The sequence below is a fragment of the Sebastes fasciatus genome, chromosome 20 (genome assembly GCF_043250625.1).
Source record: "Sebastes fasciatus isolate fSebFas1 chromosome 20, fSebFas1.pri, whole genome shotgun sequence".
Taxonomy (NCBI): Eukaryota; Metazoa; Chordata; class Actinopteri; order Perciformes; family Sebastidae; genus Sebastes; species Sebastes fasciatus.
In genome coordinates, this window is record NC_133814.1 from 5,974,561 (window position 1) to 5,992,642 (window position 18,082).

Sequence of the window (18,082 nt, forward strand, 5' to 3'; positions counted from 1 at the left end):
CTGTACTGCACATGTTAAGCAGCATTTCCAGTTCTTGTAGCAGGAGAAAAAAAAGGTGTGTCCCTCCAAAGTAAGACTGCAGGATTATCAGCATACCTGGACCTTCACACACTACATTGTGTTGTCACACCTCAAGATAAAATAAGAGCAGTGTTCCTGTTGAGGGCAGGCCTGTGCAGGCAAATGTTTCTGCACAACAACAGGAAGAAGAAGAAGAAGAAGAAGAAGGGATCACATACAACTTTGACCTGGTGAGTTGCGGCAGGTTTTGACAGACTGGAAGTAGATGGCATTCTTTGTGGAGGATTATCTGACTACACAGCAGGCAGTACTTTTGTAACATTTTGCATTTGCTATGGGTTTAAATAGACTTGTTGTTACTACATTATATTGTATATGTTGTTTCCCTGTGTAGGTTTTCTGTAGGTTTTACTCTGTCTTGAAACTTTGCTACATGTTACCATACAACTGACTAACTATGCAGCCTTCGCTAGGTCTGAAATGCTACCTGGGCACTTTACTTTTGCTGTAATATTGATATTTTAGTTATATTTTCAAAGTATAATCGTTGAAAAACATTTGTCAACCCGAGTGTTACATTTTAACTTTTAGTGCTTTTATTTTGACAGTTTTGAGCAGAAGTGCTGTCACCTATTCTCGTTACCTTGACAACGGCTGAGAGTCTGTAAAGTGCAGAGAGATGGATAACATGGAGTGTCAATGTGCAAACAACCCTGAGGATGGAGGTGAGAAGGATTTTTTTATTATTTTAAATCATCAAACATACCTTTAAAGACATTAAAGATGTGTTTGCTACTTCTCAGAGTATTATTTGTATTTTAACTCCCATTTTATGACACTAACATTTAAATTTGCTCTTAATTAGATGTCCATTACACACTCAATAGTCTTTTTTTAATCTCATATTGTGATATATCTTCATGGTTGCAAATAAAACACCTGTGTGCTGTGCAGTACCAGTACTGTAGGCATGACGTCAAGCTAGCAGCAAAATGTTTTTAACTTCCGGGTTAGATTTTCAAAATAAATATAAGCAATCAAGAGCGAGTTGCTTTCCAGTTCTGACAATTTGAGAACATTAACAAGAACTTAAACACTACTATTTACCATCTTTAACGTAGTTTAATTAAATAATCAATTTAAAATAATTGGCAGCTGTGAACTGTCATATTTAAAACTGTGCTATATGTTTATGCTATCAAAACAATCTTGGATTGAGAGATTGTGATGTCAGCCTTTACATATATAGAGTCAAATTAACTTTGATATTCCTACAGGCACACACACGCAGCCCTGAATTCACCAATAGGGTTTTCCTAATAGTATTTTCATTCCGCATCTCCCATGTAGGTGAAAGGTAAACCCCATGATAAGTTGTGTACAACTTTGTAATATTGATGTCATGCTTTCCTCCCTCCCCTCTCTGTTTGTAGGCTGGTGGATGAGCAGCCAGATGGGAGCTTTTACCGTGGTGGGGTATCTTCTCTACAGGTTCTCACAGAGTCAGTCACTCACCGACACACTATTCATTTGAAAAAAACAGAAGGTTCCCCTGACATATAAACCATGTTGTTTCTCTGATTGATTGGCCTGTCTTCCTCTGAGATAGTGTGTCTGGAAACTAGAAAGCACAGCAAATGTAAAACAGATTAGATTTGCTTGAATTTATCAGAAATGCCTTTGATGAGAACTGTCATACCTGATGGTTTTATCAGGGGTTTAGGCAGGAATTGAGGGTGACCCTTACCTCCCTCCATTTTCAGTGACAAACATCAACACATGTGCACATTGATTTACTGATCAAAAACACACAACTCTAAAGGATAAAGCAGTTGATATTCTATATTTTTCTCATGGTCAGCAAATCCAAAACAATGAATCAATGATGACCCCTGCTGTAATACTGATAGTGGTCTGTTTTCCCTGCAGCACTCCCACGTCTGATCCGATGGCCGATTCGTCTGTTCTGCTCTCTAACTGGTGAGTGGTTTAATCAGTGATATATCAGAGGTCAGAGGTCACTTTGTCCCCTCACAGTCTGATTACAACTGACAGCGCACAAAACTAACGTTGCCGTCAGTACAATAATGTTTGTGCATGATGTCAAATAAAATCTGTCCCCAATTCGACTGTTACCAGTCCATTAAGCAGGCGTTATCGGTCGCTATAAGCACCATAGATGTGGGTCATTAGGGGCCTACTACACCTACTATGTTGTAAAAGTGAAAGCGAAACTTAAAACAACACGTTCTAATACGTAAAACTGCATGAAATGTTACGTTTTAATAAAAAACAGAACAGCTTCTTTAGGTTTAGACAACAAATCCACTTAGTTAAGTTAAGAGGAAAACATTGTGTTTTGGTTTCACACTGTCTATACTACAGCGCCTGACTTCCGCTTCTGCTCCTGTCGTAATCACTACGGTCACTAGAGGTTGCTGTCTTCTTCTTTTATACCTTCTTTCGGTGATCCATGTGAATGGAATGTGAAGATGATAAAACCTACTAGTGGGTGTAGTAGGCCCCTACTGACTCACATCTATGGTGCTCATAGCGGCCGGTAACACCTATTTAATGGCCTGATAACAGTCTAATCGTCTGATTAATGTGTTCTGCCTCAGGTCTGACAGCTCTTTGGAGCTGGGTGGGCCGCCTGGTGGGAACCCTTCGTGGTACGAAATATACATCCCTTTATGTCTGACCAATAGTAATAAAACACAAAATGTGTCACATGTCACCTACGAATTAAAAGAGTCTTACTTTTCTATTTATGTCTCAGGAATCCAGAGCCTGTGTAAATGGCTGTCTCGAGTTTGGCGGTTTGTCAGAGGTGAGTGCTGCCTGCGTTTGTGTTGGATGTTGTGTACTCTTCATTGAGTGTTTCAAATGGACTTTTTAAGTTAGGGTAAACAGGTCAGGAGAAGTTTACAATTTGAGTGGGTATTCAGAGGAAGTGACTCAGAAATTCAGGAGCAGACACATGACAGCAATTTAGTATCTGAGTGGAGCGGGGCTATTTCAGTGATAGAGCTACATATTCATTATAGGCCTGTAATTAAGAATCTGCTCCTGCATCAGCATCTTCCTCCAAGTTCAAGTGGCTGATTGCTATCATCACAGGTCAGTTCACCTTCTTTTTCCTTTGATACTTTTTTTGTGTTTGTTCTGTTGAATGTAAGAAATTTAAAGTGACGGTGACACTGTGTTCCTATATACTGACGTTATACTGGGAACATTATTGTTAAATATTGCCTTGATAAGCCTATCTGAAGCCAAGGTGTTTCAGTCCTTTACAGTAGACATTTTAAAGGTGCAGTGTGCAGGATTTGGAGGCATCTAGTGGTGTGGTTGCAGATTGCAACCAACTGAGTACTCCTCCACTCAGTCCTCCCTTTCCAAGACCGTGATAACGTTAGCCGCCGATAGCAAAATCGCTGTAACGCCGTTCACCTCGCTCCTTACCATAATAACACTACTTTAGGAGCAACGGAAGTCAGACGGCGGCTGGCGATACCACGGTTTTGCACTCTGCGGCTCACATTACCGCAGTTTCACAAGTGTGTCGGAGAACTACGGTGGTCTGCAGGTAACATAAAAACGCGAAAGGCTCTCTCTAGAGCCAGTGTTTGGTTTGTCCATACTGGGCTACTGTAGAAACATGGCGGATCAACATGGCGGCCTCCAGGAAGAGGACCTACTCCCTATGTAGATATGAAGGACTAATTCTAAGCTAACGAAAACACAACGATTCGTATTTTCAGGTGATTATACACTAATGAAAACATAGTTATGAAAATTGTATTACATTTCTGCTAATAGATCCCCTAAAATGCTACACACTGTTCCTTTAAAACATAAAATCCACTCACTCAGGACCCATTGGGCTGAGAATCACAGCTTTTCTGCAGAGTGCTTTATTATCTATCTAATGAAAACTTGTCACCTCTGCAGGGTCATCCAGTGATGGAGCACTGGAGGATCTCAAAAGCAGCACCAACAAACCAAGCCTGAGGCTGATCCTCGTGGGGCCCACGGGTGGAGGACGGACCTCCCTTGCAGATACTTTGTTGGGCAAAACTGAGACACCCATGGATCCCCAAATGGAGAGCACCAAGAGAAGGACAATAATGGGTGGGAGAGAGGTTATAGTGATCGACACTCCGGATCTTTTGGGGTTGTCGTTGGGGAACCACAAGAAAGCCAGGGAAGCTCTGAGGAGCCTCCAGCTCTCCGGTCCTGGACCGCACGCCTTCCTGCTGGTGATCCGAGCTCCGGGCTCCAGCATGACCATCGACCAGGACGCGGCTCAGGCAGTCCGAGCCACCCTCAAGCTGTTTGGAGACGGGGTCGCGGGGTACATCATCCCTGTGCTCACCCACCCAGACCGTCTGGGTCGGAGGCCTACCGTAGATGCGCTGCTGGATGCGGACTCTGGGGGTCTGAAAAGGGCTCTATCTCTGTGTGACCAGAGGCCAGAACTGCTGGACAACGGGCCAGACCGCACCCTAGAGGCACAGATTGCGATGCGCAAGCTGCTGGTGGAGCGTGTGATGGAGACGGAGGCAGTGAGGGGGCATTTTGTCCACGAGCTGCAGAGGAGGGAGGACCACATCAGGGAGGAGCTGCTAGCTGATATGGGCTCGGCACTGGCTGGAAAACTGGGACACATGTAAATAAGAGAGGGGGAAGGATCGAGAGATGGTGCCGTTGGTGTGTGTGTATGACAGCGTTGTTGGAGCAGTGACAAAATAAGGAGGCAGGATTCATTCAAGTGTTAAACATGCAATTTTGACTTTCGGTGCAAGGGTGATTCTTTGCCTGAGGTATTTTTGTCACTCTGCTGGTTCACCACTGTCCAAACGGATTTACTACCACTGGCCGCCTTTTGGTTTTCCAACATGCCGCAGATGCTTTTGGTTAGATATCATGCCCACACACACTTCATTTTCCAATTTTGGTGTGTTGTAATTCTTCGATGTCTGTGTATTCTTCTGTGAAGGCCTGTGCTTCGTGTTTTCTTACTCTGCTCCAGTGCTCGTTGGCCCTCCCTTGTCTTGCATAATTTATAAGATATCAAACTTTAAAGATGATCAGGGAAAATAAACTGAAGTCACATTGGGAATAGAGTTCAGCAGCATCGCTCAATGTATTCTGTGTTTTCTCCAGAGGCCTCTGAAACAGCATTTAATTAGCATTAATTGAAGGTTTTATAGACTGTATTTATGTAGCTGTTATCATAAAACATCTTCATCATATTGTCAACAGATGACAGTATTGAGTTGATTTATGATATAATAATATCACGCAAGTACAGTATATGTCGTCAATGTAGTGCGGTGTAAACCCATTTTAATTAATAACTTTTCATTTTCCAGACAATTAGACTATTATCAGCCGCTATGATCACCATAGATGTGGGTCAATAGGGGCCTACTACACCCAATAGTAGGTTTTATCATCTATTCACATGGACGATCACCGAAAGAAGGTATTAACAAACACGACAGTGACCTCTAGCAACCGAAGTAATATTTGACGAGCAGAAGCAGAAGTCAGACACTGTTGTATATACAGCCTGAAACTCCAAATGGGATGGAGGTTAGGAGCAATGGATGGGACATGATTCACATGGTTTTCACCCGGAGGACCAGAGTTTGCATCCCGTGTAGTTGTATTTGTGTTTAGGTGTTAAGTTTCACTTTCACTTTTCAAACTTAGTTATTTTAAGTCAAAACGTAACTGTTTTTGTTGCGTAAACCTAAAGAAGTTGTAGTTTTGTTCCCTAAACCTAAATAAGCCTTTTTGTGTTCAAAATGTAACGTTTCTTTCAGTTTTACAACATGTTAGAATGTGTTGCTTTTAAGTTTCACTTTCACTTTTACAACATAGTAGGCATAATAGGCCCCCAATAACCCACATAAATGGTGCTTATAGCAACCACTAAGGCCTATTCAATGGCCTGATAACAGTCAAATTCAGAATTGAAGTTGCCCACATAAATGACACAAGTAAAGCAGAGTGGCTCTGTGGTTAGGGATAGCATTCAACTAAACAGTACAGACCTTCAACAGACCAATCAGGTTCCTCATGCATCATGATGTATAAACTTTGATATTGGAAAAAATTACCCTCTTGTCTGTTCTTTTGCCAAGCCTGACCTCTGACCTGAGAAAAAGAGAAACAGCATTAAAAAAATAGTTTGTCCCAAAATGGAATTGCAGTCATTGTCTTCCAGTTTGAACCAGCCAGGGATTATATACAGTACTTTGCAGTCCAAACAAACGTACTCCAATATTTACCTCATTAGCGCCAAGACATTCCAGTGTCACTTTTGGGTAACGTGTTACTGTGTTCAGTAAACTAATTCTGAGGAACTGAAAGTAAAACATTGTCTAACTGGTAAATGTTGGACTTTTGGTTTAGTTTAGCTGAAAAACACTTTCTAAAAAGCTTGATCTTCCCCTTCTGCACTAAAACACAGCACCAGCATTTATGAGGTTATTGAATCTGAAGACTGCTGTCAAAACAGATCTGTTCTCTGTGGCTGAACATGCCATTAGCCACAACTGAGAAAAAGAGATGAATTTTCAAATGTATCCACATTATTGTGGACATTATGGGATTAAACAGGGCTAACTGGTGGTGGTCCTAAAACTTTTATGGGGTTTAAAGTTGACTTGATCGAATGTGCCAAAGTCTGTTACACAATTTACAATAATTTTTATATTGGCACTGAATCAAATGACTCCTCTAATTTAAGCTGGTCAGTCATAGGTGGGCAAACCCACTGAGAATCAACACCAAAGTCTGCAGCTATTTGCAGCTTTCTAGCCACTTTTGGCTCTTTGTTTTAGGTTTTCTGCCTGCCCAACATTCTCAGGAGTTCGCAAACCAAACTAGAGCTAAAAATATGAGTGAATTGTGAGCTATTCTCGAAATGTCAAAAATTCAACATGAGTAACAACTTTTGTATCTGCTTACACCATAACCAAATGGACTATGGGCTGAGGCGATTCATTGTGTCACATTGTTTCAATAAAATAGACTAAAAAAGACCATTAACAATGTCATCATTATTTAAAGTATACCCTTGTAGCAGCTTTTGTGTTCTACTTCACGTCCAGTGTGTGAATCCATTGTGTCCTGTGATTCCCTTGTGCATAGTATGCAATATGTGACTCCACCGGTCACAATGAAAACTATTATATTAACACGCAATGAAAGAATGCGAAGGAAGCTATCCCTGAAGAAATATCAGCCACAAAAACAAAAACGGGTTTGATATAATGAAAATCTTAAAGATGTGATTCATAAATATTGATAACCTGCATCACATGACTTGGTTTCAATTAACCTTGCTGTAAATACGAACTTGAAATAGGCCTGTTATCACTTAATGAAGTTGTTGTGGTGAACGTTTAGCAAATAATTGCCTATTTACATCTAGCAGACACAGATTAAATAGCATTTCTGTAAGTCCAATATTCACTCTCTATTTAAAGTGGACATATTGAAAAACTCACGTTTTCCTTGTGCATATATTTGGGTATCTGTGAAATAACTGTGAAATAAGACAACCCAGTCAGTTTTTTGTGGGCTGCCTAGATCAGAAAACATGTGATTTCGCCATGTTGCTTCGCCATGTTTCTACAGTAGCCCAGAGCAGACAAACCAAACACTGGCTCTAGAGAGAGCCTTTCGCGTTTTTACGTTAACTGAACGCCACCGTAGCTCTCCAACATGCTTGTGAAACTGCGGTAACGTGAGCCAGAGAGTGCAAGCCCGTGGTACCGCCAGCCGTTTTCTGATTTCTGTTGCTCCTAAACTAGATAAAGTACACTGGGAGTGAATCAAAACAGCTGAAAACCAAAACAATGAGCTAAAAGAGGCTAAAAAAAGCTGCACAACCCAGCCAACATTTGTATGTGGGGCCCATGTGGGTAGTAAATGGGCTGAAAAATGGGCCCTATATGGGATTGTCCGCGGGTTCCATAATGACCCAATGTCAATTGCCCTTGTGGGTTTCATACAGGAGTACACTGGGTGTTATGTGGGCCCAATCTGGGCAACATACCCAAGACCCATCCCGGCCCCAGGTTTAAGTTCTATGTGGGTACTACATGGGGACTCCATGGGCTGAAATATGGGTTGTAAGTGGGTTTGTCCACAGTTTCTATTTTGGCTCCATGCACTAATTTCCCAGTAGTGACCTAACTAGGAACCACACAGGTAGCCCACATGGGGAGCCCATGTGGGACCAACTTAGTTGACCCCTGAGGAAAAGCAGCAGAATTTGAAAATGTTTGGAAACCTTTGTTGGAGTTTCTTGGATGTCAAGGAGCACAGTCAAATTGAAACTGCTGTGTGTTGCTGAGTGCTGTTGTTGAAATTGTTGTGTTGTTGTGTTTTTTTGTTCTTCTTCTTTGAGGTATTTATTTATTTTGTCTTATCTTTTATTTTCTTTGTTTTCTTTGTTAGATAAGTGAAGTACATGCAATGTCATGTCTCTCTTTCTTTGAAATTCGGACTAAACATTTCATTGTATAATTGAATTATTAGTATAAATATTGTTAGTCTGTCTGTATGTGTATATTTGTATATATGTAAAATTCAATAAAAATATTGTTTAAAAAAACAAAACAAAAAAACTTAGTTGACCCAAGTGGGCGCCATTTGTGTTGCTCATTCTGAGCCCACACACTAATTTCCCATTAGTGACCCAACTAGGACCCACATGGGTAGCCCACATGGGGAGCCCATGTGGGACCAACTTAGTTGATCCAAGTGGGCCCCAGATAAGATGCCCATTTTGGGCCCATACCCACTTGGTACCCAGGTACCCCCAGCATAACCCATGTGGGGCCCACATAACTAAGTTGATCATGTGAAATCATTAACACCTGGGCCTTGAAGTCATAAAACTCTTTTTAATTACTTGTAGGTCACTGCTGCAAACAGGACGTAAAGCAGAAGTATGTCATTCGTGTATTCATTTTCAACATGCCCACTCACTAAGTGAGCATAAATTGGAAAATCCGGTGTTTCGCAGTGTGATGGGAGGGACCATGGATATATTGGGAGGGACTGCTGCTCCTCTGTCTACTGACGCAGGCGGTGACAGCAACATGGAGCCAGAGAGACGCTACTGCGCATGTCCGCGTCTGCACGGCCGGAGAGAGAGAGAGACAGACTGTAGCTAGAGAGAGAGAGAGAGAGAGAGAGAGCTATACTAGGGGAAAAACTGGCAAAGACAAAGGACTGAACAGCCTTAAGGGAACCAGGAGAGAGCAGATTGAGTCTTTCACACCGGTTTATCAGAGTCCAGCTGTGCCAGCAGCGTTGGGAAGCCTCCAGGTGAGCGGTCTGCTGGACAAAACCAAGTTATGAGACGTTAAAGGAAGCGTTGTGCTGCTGTTTGCTGTAGACAACAGGAGGCACGTAGAGCAGCCAGGAGATTATCGACACATATCTGTTTACTATCACGGATTAATTCAACATGTACATGTGTGTTTTCAGAGTGAAACAGTCTCCATTAATGGACTGTGAGCTGTCTAGTGTGAGTGTGTCTGGTTGCTGTTGTCATGTTTGTGCTACTAGCTTACTGAACAGCCTGCTTCCTCTATCCACTCACAGCTCCTGGAAATGTTTACCTTCTGCTCAGTGTTGGGTCTGATGACCAAGAGGAGATGGTAGCAGCTCCTAATGTCACTTCAGCTATCTGTTAGCATCAACAACACATTAAGGGATGCTTTTAACGTGTTTTTTAAAGCTGTGTCAGACTAAGGAAGCTGTTTCTAAGGGGTTATTTTGGGCTTTTCTAACTTGTGGTGGAAATTTGTGACCATATTTGTTATTTAGATGCTGAAAATGCAGCTTTTCTCTCTGTCTTGTCTTCCAGGCGCTGCTCAGCATCAAACTCCTTGTTCCAGTGGAAGTGACGCCTCATGGTCAGCAGCCTGGTGATGGAAAGAACTGCAAGGCTATAGGCTTTGGTGACTGGATGGAAAGAGCTGTCAACGCACACACACAGAGGATGGAGGAAGTGGAAACACACAGAGAGCAGCGGCAGTTTGATTGACGACACCGGCCAAGGAGTAATCTTTCATTTTGGAGTATCTTTGTTTTTTGGCAATCCCATCTTGGGTTCGCCCTCCTCCCTCCCTCCCTCCCTGTTGACCTTTCTTCACATCTATCCTTTAGAGAGAGCAGGTGTTAAAACAGCCACAGGTCTCATTTACCTCCCCACCTCCCCCTCCTCGGACCATACACGGAGACACACACAAGCTCCTCTCTTCCAAAGCGGCTGAGAGGTTGCCATGGCAACGGTTGTCATGATGCTGATGTAGCATCCTGAAGGCAGTAGCTGTGGAGGTAGTGGAGGAGCTGGAGGAGGTGGTGGCGGCGGCGGTGGCTACGGTGGTGGTGGTGGTGGTGAACGTCCAGGGATGGGGAGCGCTCCGTATCCAGCCGGCGAGTGGAAGGGGAAGGGGCGAGGCGGCCTGCAAGAGTTTGGCTGCATGCGCTGGAAGGTCAGCAAGCAGAAAGGAGGAGGAGGAGGAGGAGGGGAGGTGGTGGTGGTGGGAGTGGAGGAGAGGAGGTGCAGGGATCCCACGGACTCTCAGCAGCAGCAGCAGCAGCAGGATCTCTCGTCCTCCTCTTCCTCCCTCACCCCCCCGCTGCCTCCTCAACCCTCTCTGACGCCTCCAGCCATCTATCACGAGAAGCAGCGGAGGGAGCTGTGCGCTCTGCACGCGCTCAATAACGTCTTCCAGGATGGGACGGCCTTCAGTAGGGACACCTTGCAGGAGATATACCAGAGGTGGGGGAAAGTTGTGTTGCCGATCTATATCAACATTCAGCCCCGGGTACATGAAAAGTTGTGAATAATCTCTCTCTCGTCAACTTGTCGCAGGCTTTCTCCCAGCACTCTGGTGACACCTCACAAGAAGAGTATGCTGGGAAACGGGAACTACGATGTAAACGTCATCATGGCGGCCTTGCAGACCCGAGGGTTCGAGGCAGTTTGGTGGGATAAAAGAAGGTATGTGGGGCCGGTGTTGAAGACTTCAATTGTCTTTATTCTTGCACTAGAAAGTTGAAGGAGTGTAATTTAGCTTTTATTTATTTTTAGATTGTTTTTGTCCCCCTTGCTCGCATCAGTTGCTTCTGTTGTAGATGCAGTATATCTTGTGACTGCTGTCCTCGTTATCTCCCTAAATAGTCAATATGAGGGTCAGGCAGGCAACTGTTATAGCGGTGACATCTGCAGTTTAGCAGCATCCACTTAAAGGTGCAGTGTGTAGGATTTGGCGGCATCTGGCGGTTAGGTTGCAGATTGCAACCAACTGACTCTTCTCCCGTGTGCCAAGCTTTGTAGGAGGACTACGGTGGCTGGCGCGAAAACGTGAAAACATGAATGGTCCTATCTAGAGCCAGTGTTTGGTTTGTCCGTTCTGGGCTACTGTAGAAACATGGCGGCCCGCTCCGTGAAGAGAATCCGCTCCCTATGTAGATATAAACTGCTCGTTCAAAGGTAATAAAAACACAACGATTGTTATTTTCAGCTGATTACACACTAAAGAAAACATACTCCTTAATATTATATTCCATTTCTGCCAATAGATCCCTCTAAATGCTACAGGCTGTGCCTTTAAATCACAGAATGTAAACACAAGGTAAATGCTGTAAAGAGGCTCCCTGTGTCCTCCTCTGCACCCCAGCCAGCTAATCAGCAGGGGCTGGAATGATCTCTGTGATTAGTCTGCTGTTCCATCAGTCGACAAAGTCTACGAGACAGTTTTATCAGCATTCCCGCTTCCCTCATTAACCGCCTTACATGACTGTTGACAACAACAGCAGCCACAGACGTGCTTTTATCAGCAAACTGATAATGTTATCAGAAAGGCCATATTCCTGTTTCTCTGTCTCGACCCAAACAGGAACAAAATCCTAGCTACTCCTAATCTAGTGACAAGAAACAGAAATACTCCTCCCTGTTGCTGGTTGATGCAACACAGTGGTGATTCAACTATGTAATTAAAGCTTTTAAATTCTTGTCATTGTAATTATTCAGATATGTTTTAAGGTTTCAACCAAACACAAAAATACACAATTTACAGATTACCACTTAAACCATACAGTACCTATAATAATCCACTCCTATGCAATGTACTGTAGATTTCCTGCAATAGTGATTACAAGGGAAAATGTGTAATGGTTTGTAATGTATCTATGATCTGGGACTGTTTTCATAACTATCACATTCAAGTGCTTCTGGAAAAAAACAGCCAAGATTTCAGAATCAGCTTTCACGCAGCAACCTCGTTGTTATTGCATCAAACTACCAAAATAATGTGATGCTTTTCACAACATTCATGTTTGCCTTTTATACCGCACAATTACAATGTCATTGACGAAAAGTAAAGACATGTTTATTAAGGAAGGGACAAATAATCACTATAGTAGCATATTATCTGTCAAAGGGCTGTCAAAGTTAATGCGACAATAGCGCGTTAACGCAAATTTGTTTTAACGCCACTAATTTCTTTAACGCATTAGCGCAAATTTCGATTTTTAGATTGTACCAGGTTTTAAAGCTAGAGTGAAGATACTGGCAACATATGAAATAAGAAAAAACCTAAAGAATCCATTGGTACCAACCATGTCATGCTAGTTTGCTCGTGAGGGAGCCGAAATAACGCTCCAAACTTGCGCTAAATTTTGGCAAGGAAAAATTGGCATGGCCATTTTCAAAGGGGTCCCTTGACCTCTGACCTCAAGATATGTGAATGAAAATGGGTTCTATGGGTACCCACGAGTCTCCCCTTTACAGACATGCCTACTTTACCAAATCACATGCAGTTTGGGGCAAGTCATAGTCAAGTCAGCACACTGACACACTGACAGCTGTTGTTGTCTGTTGGGCTGCAGTTTGCCATGTTGTGATTTGAGCATATTTTTTATGCTAAATGCAGTACCTGTGAGGGTTTCTGGATCAATATTTGTCATTGTTTTGTGTCCTTAATTGATTTACAGTTATAAATATACACATACATTTGCATGAAGCAGCATATTTGTCCACTCCCATGTTGATAAGAGTATTAAATACTTGACAAATCTCCCTTTAAGGTACATTTTGAACAGATAATGTGCAATTCATTTGCGATTTATCACGATTAAATATTTTAATCGATTGACAGCCCTAGTTCCAATATATTTTCGTTATACTGGGACTATTATTGTGAAATATTGTCTTGATAAGCCTATCTCTTGCCTAGGTGTGTCAGTCCTTCACAGTGGACATTTTAATACTGAAACTCTTTAGATTTGCAGCAGTTCAGCCATAAACTGGCAGTTTAACATTTGATGGGTGGAAAGTTTCTACGTGTTGCTGCATTTGTTTAAAAACAAAAAATCTCAATGCAGTTTGGAACTGGACGTTTCATCTCAGTAGAAATTGCCAAAATTAAAGCACTTCATGGTGCAGTAAATACATATTATACAGTGCATGATCAACTCCTGCTTTTTTTAAATCGATTTGCTACTTTAGTTTGTTTTCATTTCAGTTTGACATCAATGTCATGATGTATTGTATATGATGTTATGATATCATTTTGAATATGTATTGCTACCGTTGTGCTCCTACCACTATCATGGGCAGTGTCTCATACACCGAGTGGCCCTGTGATCATTTCCCTTTATGATAGATGATGGTAGAGAAAATGCAAATACAATTTGAACATGATGGGATAAAGAATTGTAAAAGCATTTGTATGGTCAATTAAAACACACTGCATTTCATTTAGACAACTTTTACTACCACATTAAATTGCCTTTCTTCCTCCAGGGACGTAGGCAGCATCGAGCTTTCCAACGTGACGGGCCTCATCCTGAACGTGCCATCCAACCTGCGCTGGGGGCCTCTCCGGCTGCCGCTCAAACGCCAGCACTGGATAGGAGTCCGAGAGGTGGGGGGAGTCTACTACAACTTGGACTCCAAGCTGCGTAGCCCTCAACCCATCGGCAACCCGGATGAGCTCAGGTGAGAATGACGGGATGTGTGTGTTTTGAAGTGTTCTTACTATGACAGCTATGATTGTTATGAGTAATTGTGCCATAGTGGATTCATTTATCACAAGCAGGAGGTTTTTTTTAGCGGCAGGGTGGTGGTGATGGCGATCTAAGGATGAATATGTTGGTCTGTCTATCCGACACTTTGGTCCAGATTAAGATTTATTTACAACTCTAGTATTGGGCAGGTTGCCAAGAAACTTGATATTGAGTTAGGTATTAACATCTGTGATTTAATTTATACTTTCTGCAGCTTTTTCACAATAAAAGCACTGGATTTGTTCACAGCTGGAAGGAGGCTTTTTACTGTGAAGCAGCTGCAGGAAGAGTTGAGTTTACGTCAACAATAGATTAACACTGCTGCAGAAATCATTACAGCTGTGATAACATGGAAAAGGAGAGCAGATCAGAAATAATGTGGCTACTATATAAGCCAGAGCAACAAATGCTCCATTTACATTACACAGGAGCTGCAGAACATAGATTTAAAAATACATTTAAAAAAGCAACATTCTTTCTGGTTGCCAGTGTGACCACACAAGGATATTTTTATTGTATCATTTATGTACTGTAGGTATTTTTCCCCCAAAGACTTTGTGTATCCCTTTAAAGATTTGTTTCTTTAAAGGAGTAGTTCAACATTTTGGGAATGGCTGCCCCCTAAAAGTCAACGATTCGAGTCAGAAGTTGAATCAAATCACTGCATTTTCTTTAGCTGCGTCATTGTATACAAAGAAATGCAGAAGCAACAGCATGGCAGGACAGCTTTCATTTTGGGAAATACACTTATATGCTTGTATGAAAACATGCTAGGCTAAGCTAACAGGCTGCTGGCAGTAGCTTCATATTTACCGTACAGATATGAACGTCAAAACGCCAAACTCTTCCTTTTAAAGCTGCACTAATCAATATTTTATGTAAACGATGGAGCAAATGTGTAACGTGAAAGGGGTCGCTCATTGTGACAAACCCACAGACTGTACAGTTTTTTTGGGGGGGGTTTTCTGGCCCGCAAACTGTAACATTAACCTTGTTTCCAGTAGCAGCAGGCAGCTGTTTACAGCAATGAAGCTCTTATAAACCCACAGCTGCCCGCCAGACAGACGGAGTTAGCGACTAGCTTTTGAACATAGCGGAGCATTGAAAGATGGGGTTGGCAACACTTGAGAAACCAGCAAGAGCACGCTAGATTTAAAAAAAATGATCCAACCGAAAAACCCAGCGCAGTGTTGCCAATTCTTTTCCAATGAAAGTAGCTAGCAGCACTAGCTCCAAAAGTTGCTAAATCTAGCGAGAAAGTCGCCAAGTCGGCAACATAAACAGACCGTCCCTTCAGGCCTCCCTCCAAAGCCACTCCCCCACTATTATCATCATAATAATATAATTTTTTTTTTTTTTTTTTGTCAGAGCATTTGATTTATTGATCGCTGTCGGGATGTAATTTCAACAAATATATCAATAAATGTTTCTAAAACATTACCCACCGTAGCTTTAACAGCTAACAAGCAAGATATTCCCCTCAGAAGTTGGTGGAGACCAAAATAGAGCTAAAGGGAGAGTAAAATTTGGTCTAGATGAGTGTCTGCTGTAAATAGGCAACTGTTTGCCAACACGCTGGCCATAACAGCTTTGAAAAAAAAATAGTTGCTCATCTTGCTTTTCATCATAATAAACTGTGGCTGTCCTATTTCACCACACCCCAGGAAGTTCCTCCGCCAGCAGCTGCGAGGGAAAAACTGTGAACTCCTATTGGTCGTCTCAGAGGAAGTGGAAGCACACCAAACGTGGCGGTCCGACGGCTGAGGGCTCAAACCAGCGGATCGCAGCTCCAACTGGGTCAACGGGCCAATCACAGAACAGACGGGAGAGGAAGTAAAGTCGTGCACAGCCAATCACGTGGATGCACTCTCGCAGATGTATTTTTTTCTCCCCTTTTTTGGGTTTTGTTTACACAGACCATTGCTGGACTCTTATCTGAGAGGATGCGAAGCAATGAAGGAAGCAAACACTTTACAGGGAGAATCACAGTCCTTTACTCACAACACAGTTAAGACTTATAAAAATTACTCTTCTGTTTCTGCTATTATGTTTTTATATATATATATTGACTATTTTTCAATGTCAGTTTTGATTTTTTTTTTTTTCTTCTTTTTATTGTTCAAGTTTCCAAAGTCATGGGAGTTCAACGCTGTTTTTATCTGCTGTCTCCCTCGGTGGTCCTCTCCTGCTTCAGTCATGATGTTCACGGATGTGTCTTCGTGTTTCTGTCCCTCCCTTCACGTCGTGAATCTCCCCCCCGTCTTTCACTTTCACCAAAGCGTGCCCTTTTCTTGCCTCAGTGTGACTCCATCTCACTCCTCCTCTCGGCCCCTTTTTCACATATCACAGCTCAAAATCGGTGATTTATCACGTTGCCAACTTTGTATTTCATCCACTTCCCAAACACTCCTGGCACAGTCTGCGCCTACACTATACTGAGGCTGTGCCGACACAACAGTTTTATATGCAACAAAGCAATGCAACACAAACCAGGCTAAGCACTCCCTCTAGTGGATGTTTGCCTCCGTTTCCTTTCAAGTAAGAACTAACGGCATCATTCATCCAGTTTTTTTGTTAATAGTTCAAATGGTTATTTATAGTATTGAAGAGCGCTTGTCATCGAGGAAATAATGCAATACTAACGGTTATCATCTCTCAATAGACTTATAATGTATCATGATATATTATATATCTAATTGGAGTGATAAGAAAACCTGGGGCCTCATTTCAGAAAAATATCCTAACTGCTTGTCCAGTCTTAAGTTTCAAAGATGGGAGAAATCCTCCTTTTACAGAAGTAATTCCTAAACTCGTGGCTGTGTCCTATACGAAATCCTAACTAGAATTGTAGATTTGATTCTTCGATCAGCGCTCGTCCTGTCATGCCTGCATCTTTGATTAGAATGTACACACGACAGCCGGTGTCTTTGATTATTACACAGCTTTGTTGAATACTCGATTCTGATTGGTCAATCACAGCGTTCTTCGGTCTGTTATTTTTTTATAGCAGGCCGTTGCTACGTAAAACTGACCGTTGCTATGGGCGCAGTTCTGATGTCGGACTCTGGCGGACCGTTTTTGTGTCAAATCATTGATTTCTTAAGTAAGTAGCCGTGTAATAAGCAGGATAAAGTACAGCTAGCCGGTCATTGTTTTGAAATAAACCCCAACAATGACCGGCTCGCTGTACATTATCCCTTACTTAGGACATACGGTAAGCTTCTCGAGATGGACAAGTCTTAATATCAACGGCTCTCTCTTGGCACTGGCTAGCTTGCTTGCTATCATGGACAAAAAAAAAGTCGGGCATTCGATTTTAGCTACGAGGAGTCGGAGCCACTATTCGTGTTGGTCAGTCAAATTCAAAATTAATCGTCTTGGCAGTTGATATATAGCCATTAATACATGGCCCGGGACATTTAAAGCGTCATCATACGGTTTGAGTAGCCTTTCAGTCTTTATATTTCGGTGTTCACGTTGTTCCCCATCTTCATTATCAGTGCCATACAGACCTAACAACAGTGCTGCTGCCATTTATGACAGTTGTTTTGAATTTAGGACAGGGTCTATGCCATCCTAACTAAGGGATTACTAACTTTGGGAATCTCTAAGTTAGGGCGGTTCTGTAATAGCTAATATCCTATCCTAAGATTAGGTAGATCCGGAATGCAGTTAGATTTAGGAAGTTTCTTCAATGAGGCCCCTGTTGTCTAAATTATTAACAAAATCGAACGTTACAAAATTACAGAAATTGGCCGTACTTTGGAAAAAACAGTCGACAAAACAATCTCAACTCAAGGTCTAGTTACTTACAAGCTTGTTCTGGAGCTTTCGACCGCAGCACATGGTCCTCGTCAGCAGATTGAGTTGGCTCAGTTGCCATGGAAATGTAGACATTCAAACTTTCCTGTCGTGCTAAAACTGTTGGTTAAGTAATTAATTGATCGACGGA

The 18,082-nt window shown here is 42.3% G+C and overlaps 2 protein-coding genes across 6 annotated transcripts; both read left to right on the plus strand.

The window, feature by feature from the left end:
• Nucleotides 1–83: 83 nt before the first annotated feature.
• On the plus strand, nucleotides 84–6,231 carry LOC141758510 (GTPase IMAP family member 5-like). Of its 5 annotated transcripts, none has more exons than XM_074620008.1 (8): nucleotides 86–251; nucleotides 630–746; nucleotides 1,455–1,523; nucleotides 1,951–2,001; nucleotides 2,643–2,693; nucleotides 2,801–2,851; nucleotides 3,100–3,141; nucleotides 3,973–6,231. In XM_074620008.1, exons 2-8 carry the CDS (start codon nucleotides 701–703, stop codon nucleotides 4,692–4,694), a joined length of 1,032 nt encoding a protein of 343 aa, XP_074476109.1. In that variant the 5' UTR covers nucleotides 86–251; nucleotides 630–700; the 3' UTR covers nucleotides 4,695–6,231. The 5 variants fall into 5 exon arrangements, with proteins under 5 accessions (XP_074476113.1, XP_074476109.1, XP_074476110.1 ...); XM_074620009.1 differs by lacking the exon at nucleotides 86–251 and adding an exon at nucleotides 256–325; XM_074620010.1 differs by lacking the exon at nucleotides 86–251 and adding an exon at nucleotides 264–328.
• Nucleotides 6,232–9,228: 2,997 nt separating this feature from the next.
• On the plus strand, nucleotides 9,229–17,344 carry josd1 (Josephin domain containing 1). Its single transcript, XM_074619378.1, has 5 exons — nucleotides 9,229–9,375; nucleotides 9,920–10,840; nucleotides 10,934–11,062; nucleotides 13,868–14,062; nucleotides 15,795–17,344. The coding sequence occupies exons 2-5, from the start codon at nucleotides 10,467–10,469 to the stop codon at nucleotides 15,892–15,894; spliced, it is 798 nt and encodes a 265-aa protein (XP_074475479.1). The 5' UTR covers nucleotides 9,229–9,375; nucleotides 9,920–10,466; the 3' UTR covers nucleotides 15,895–17,344.
• Nucleotides 17,345–18,082: the final 738 nt, after the last annotated feature.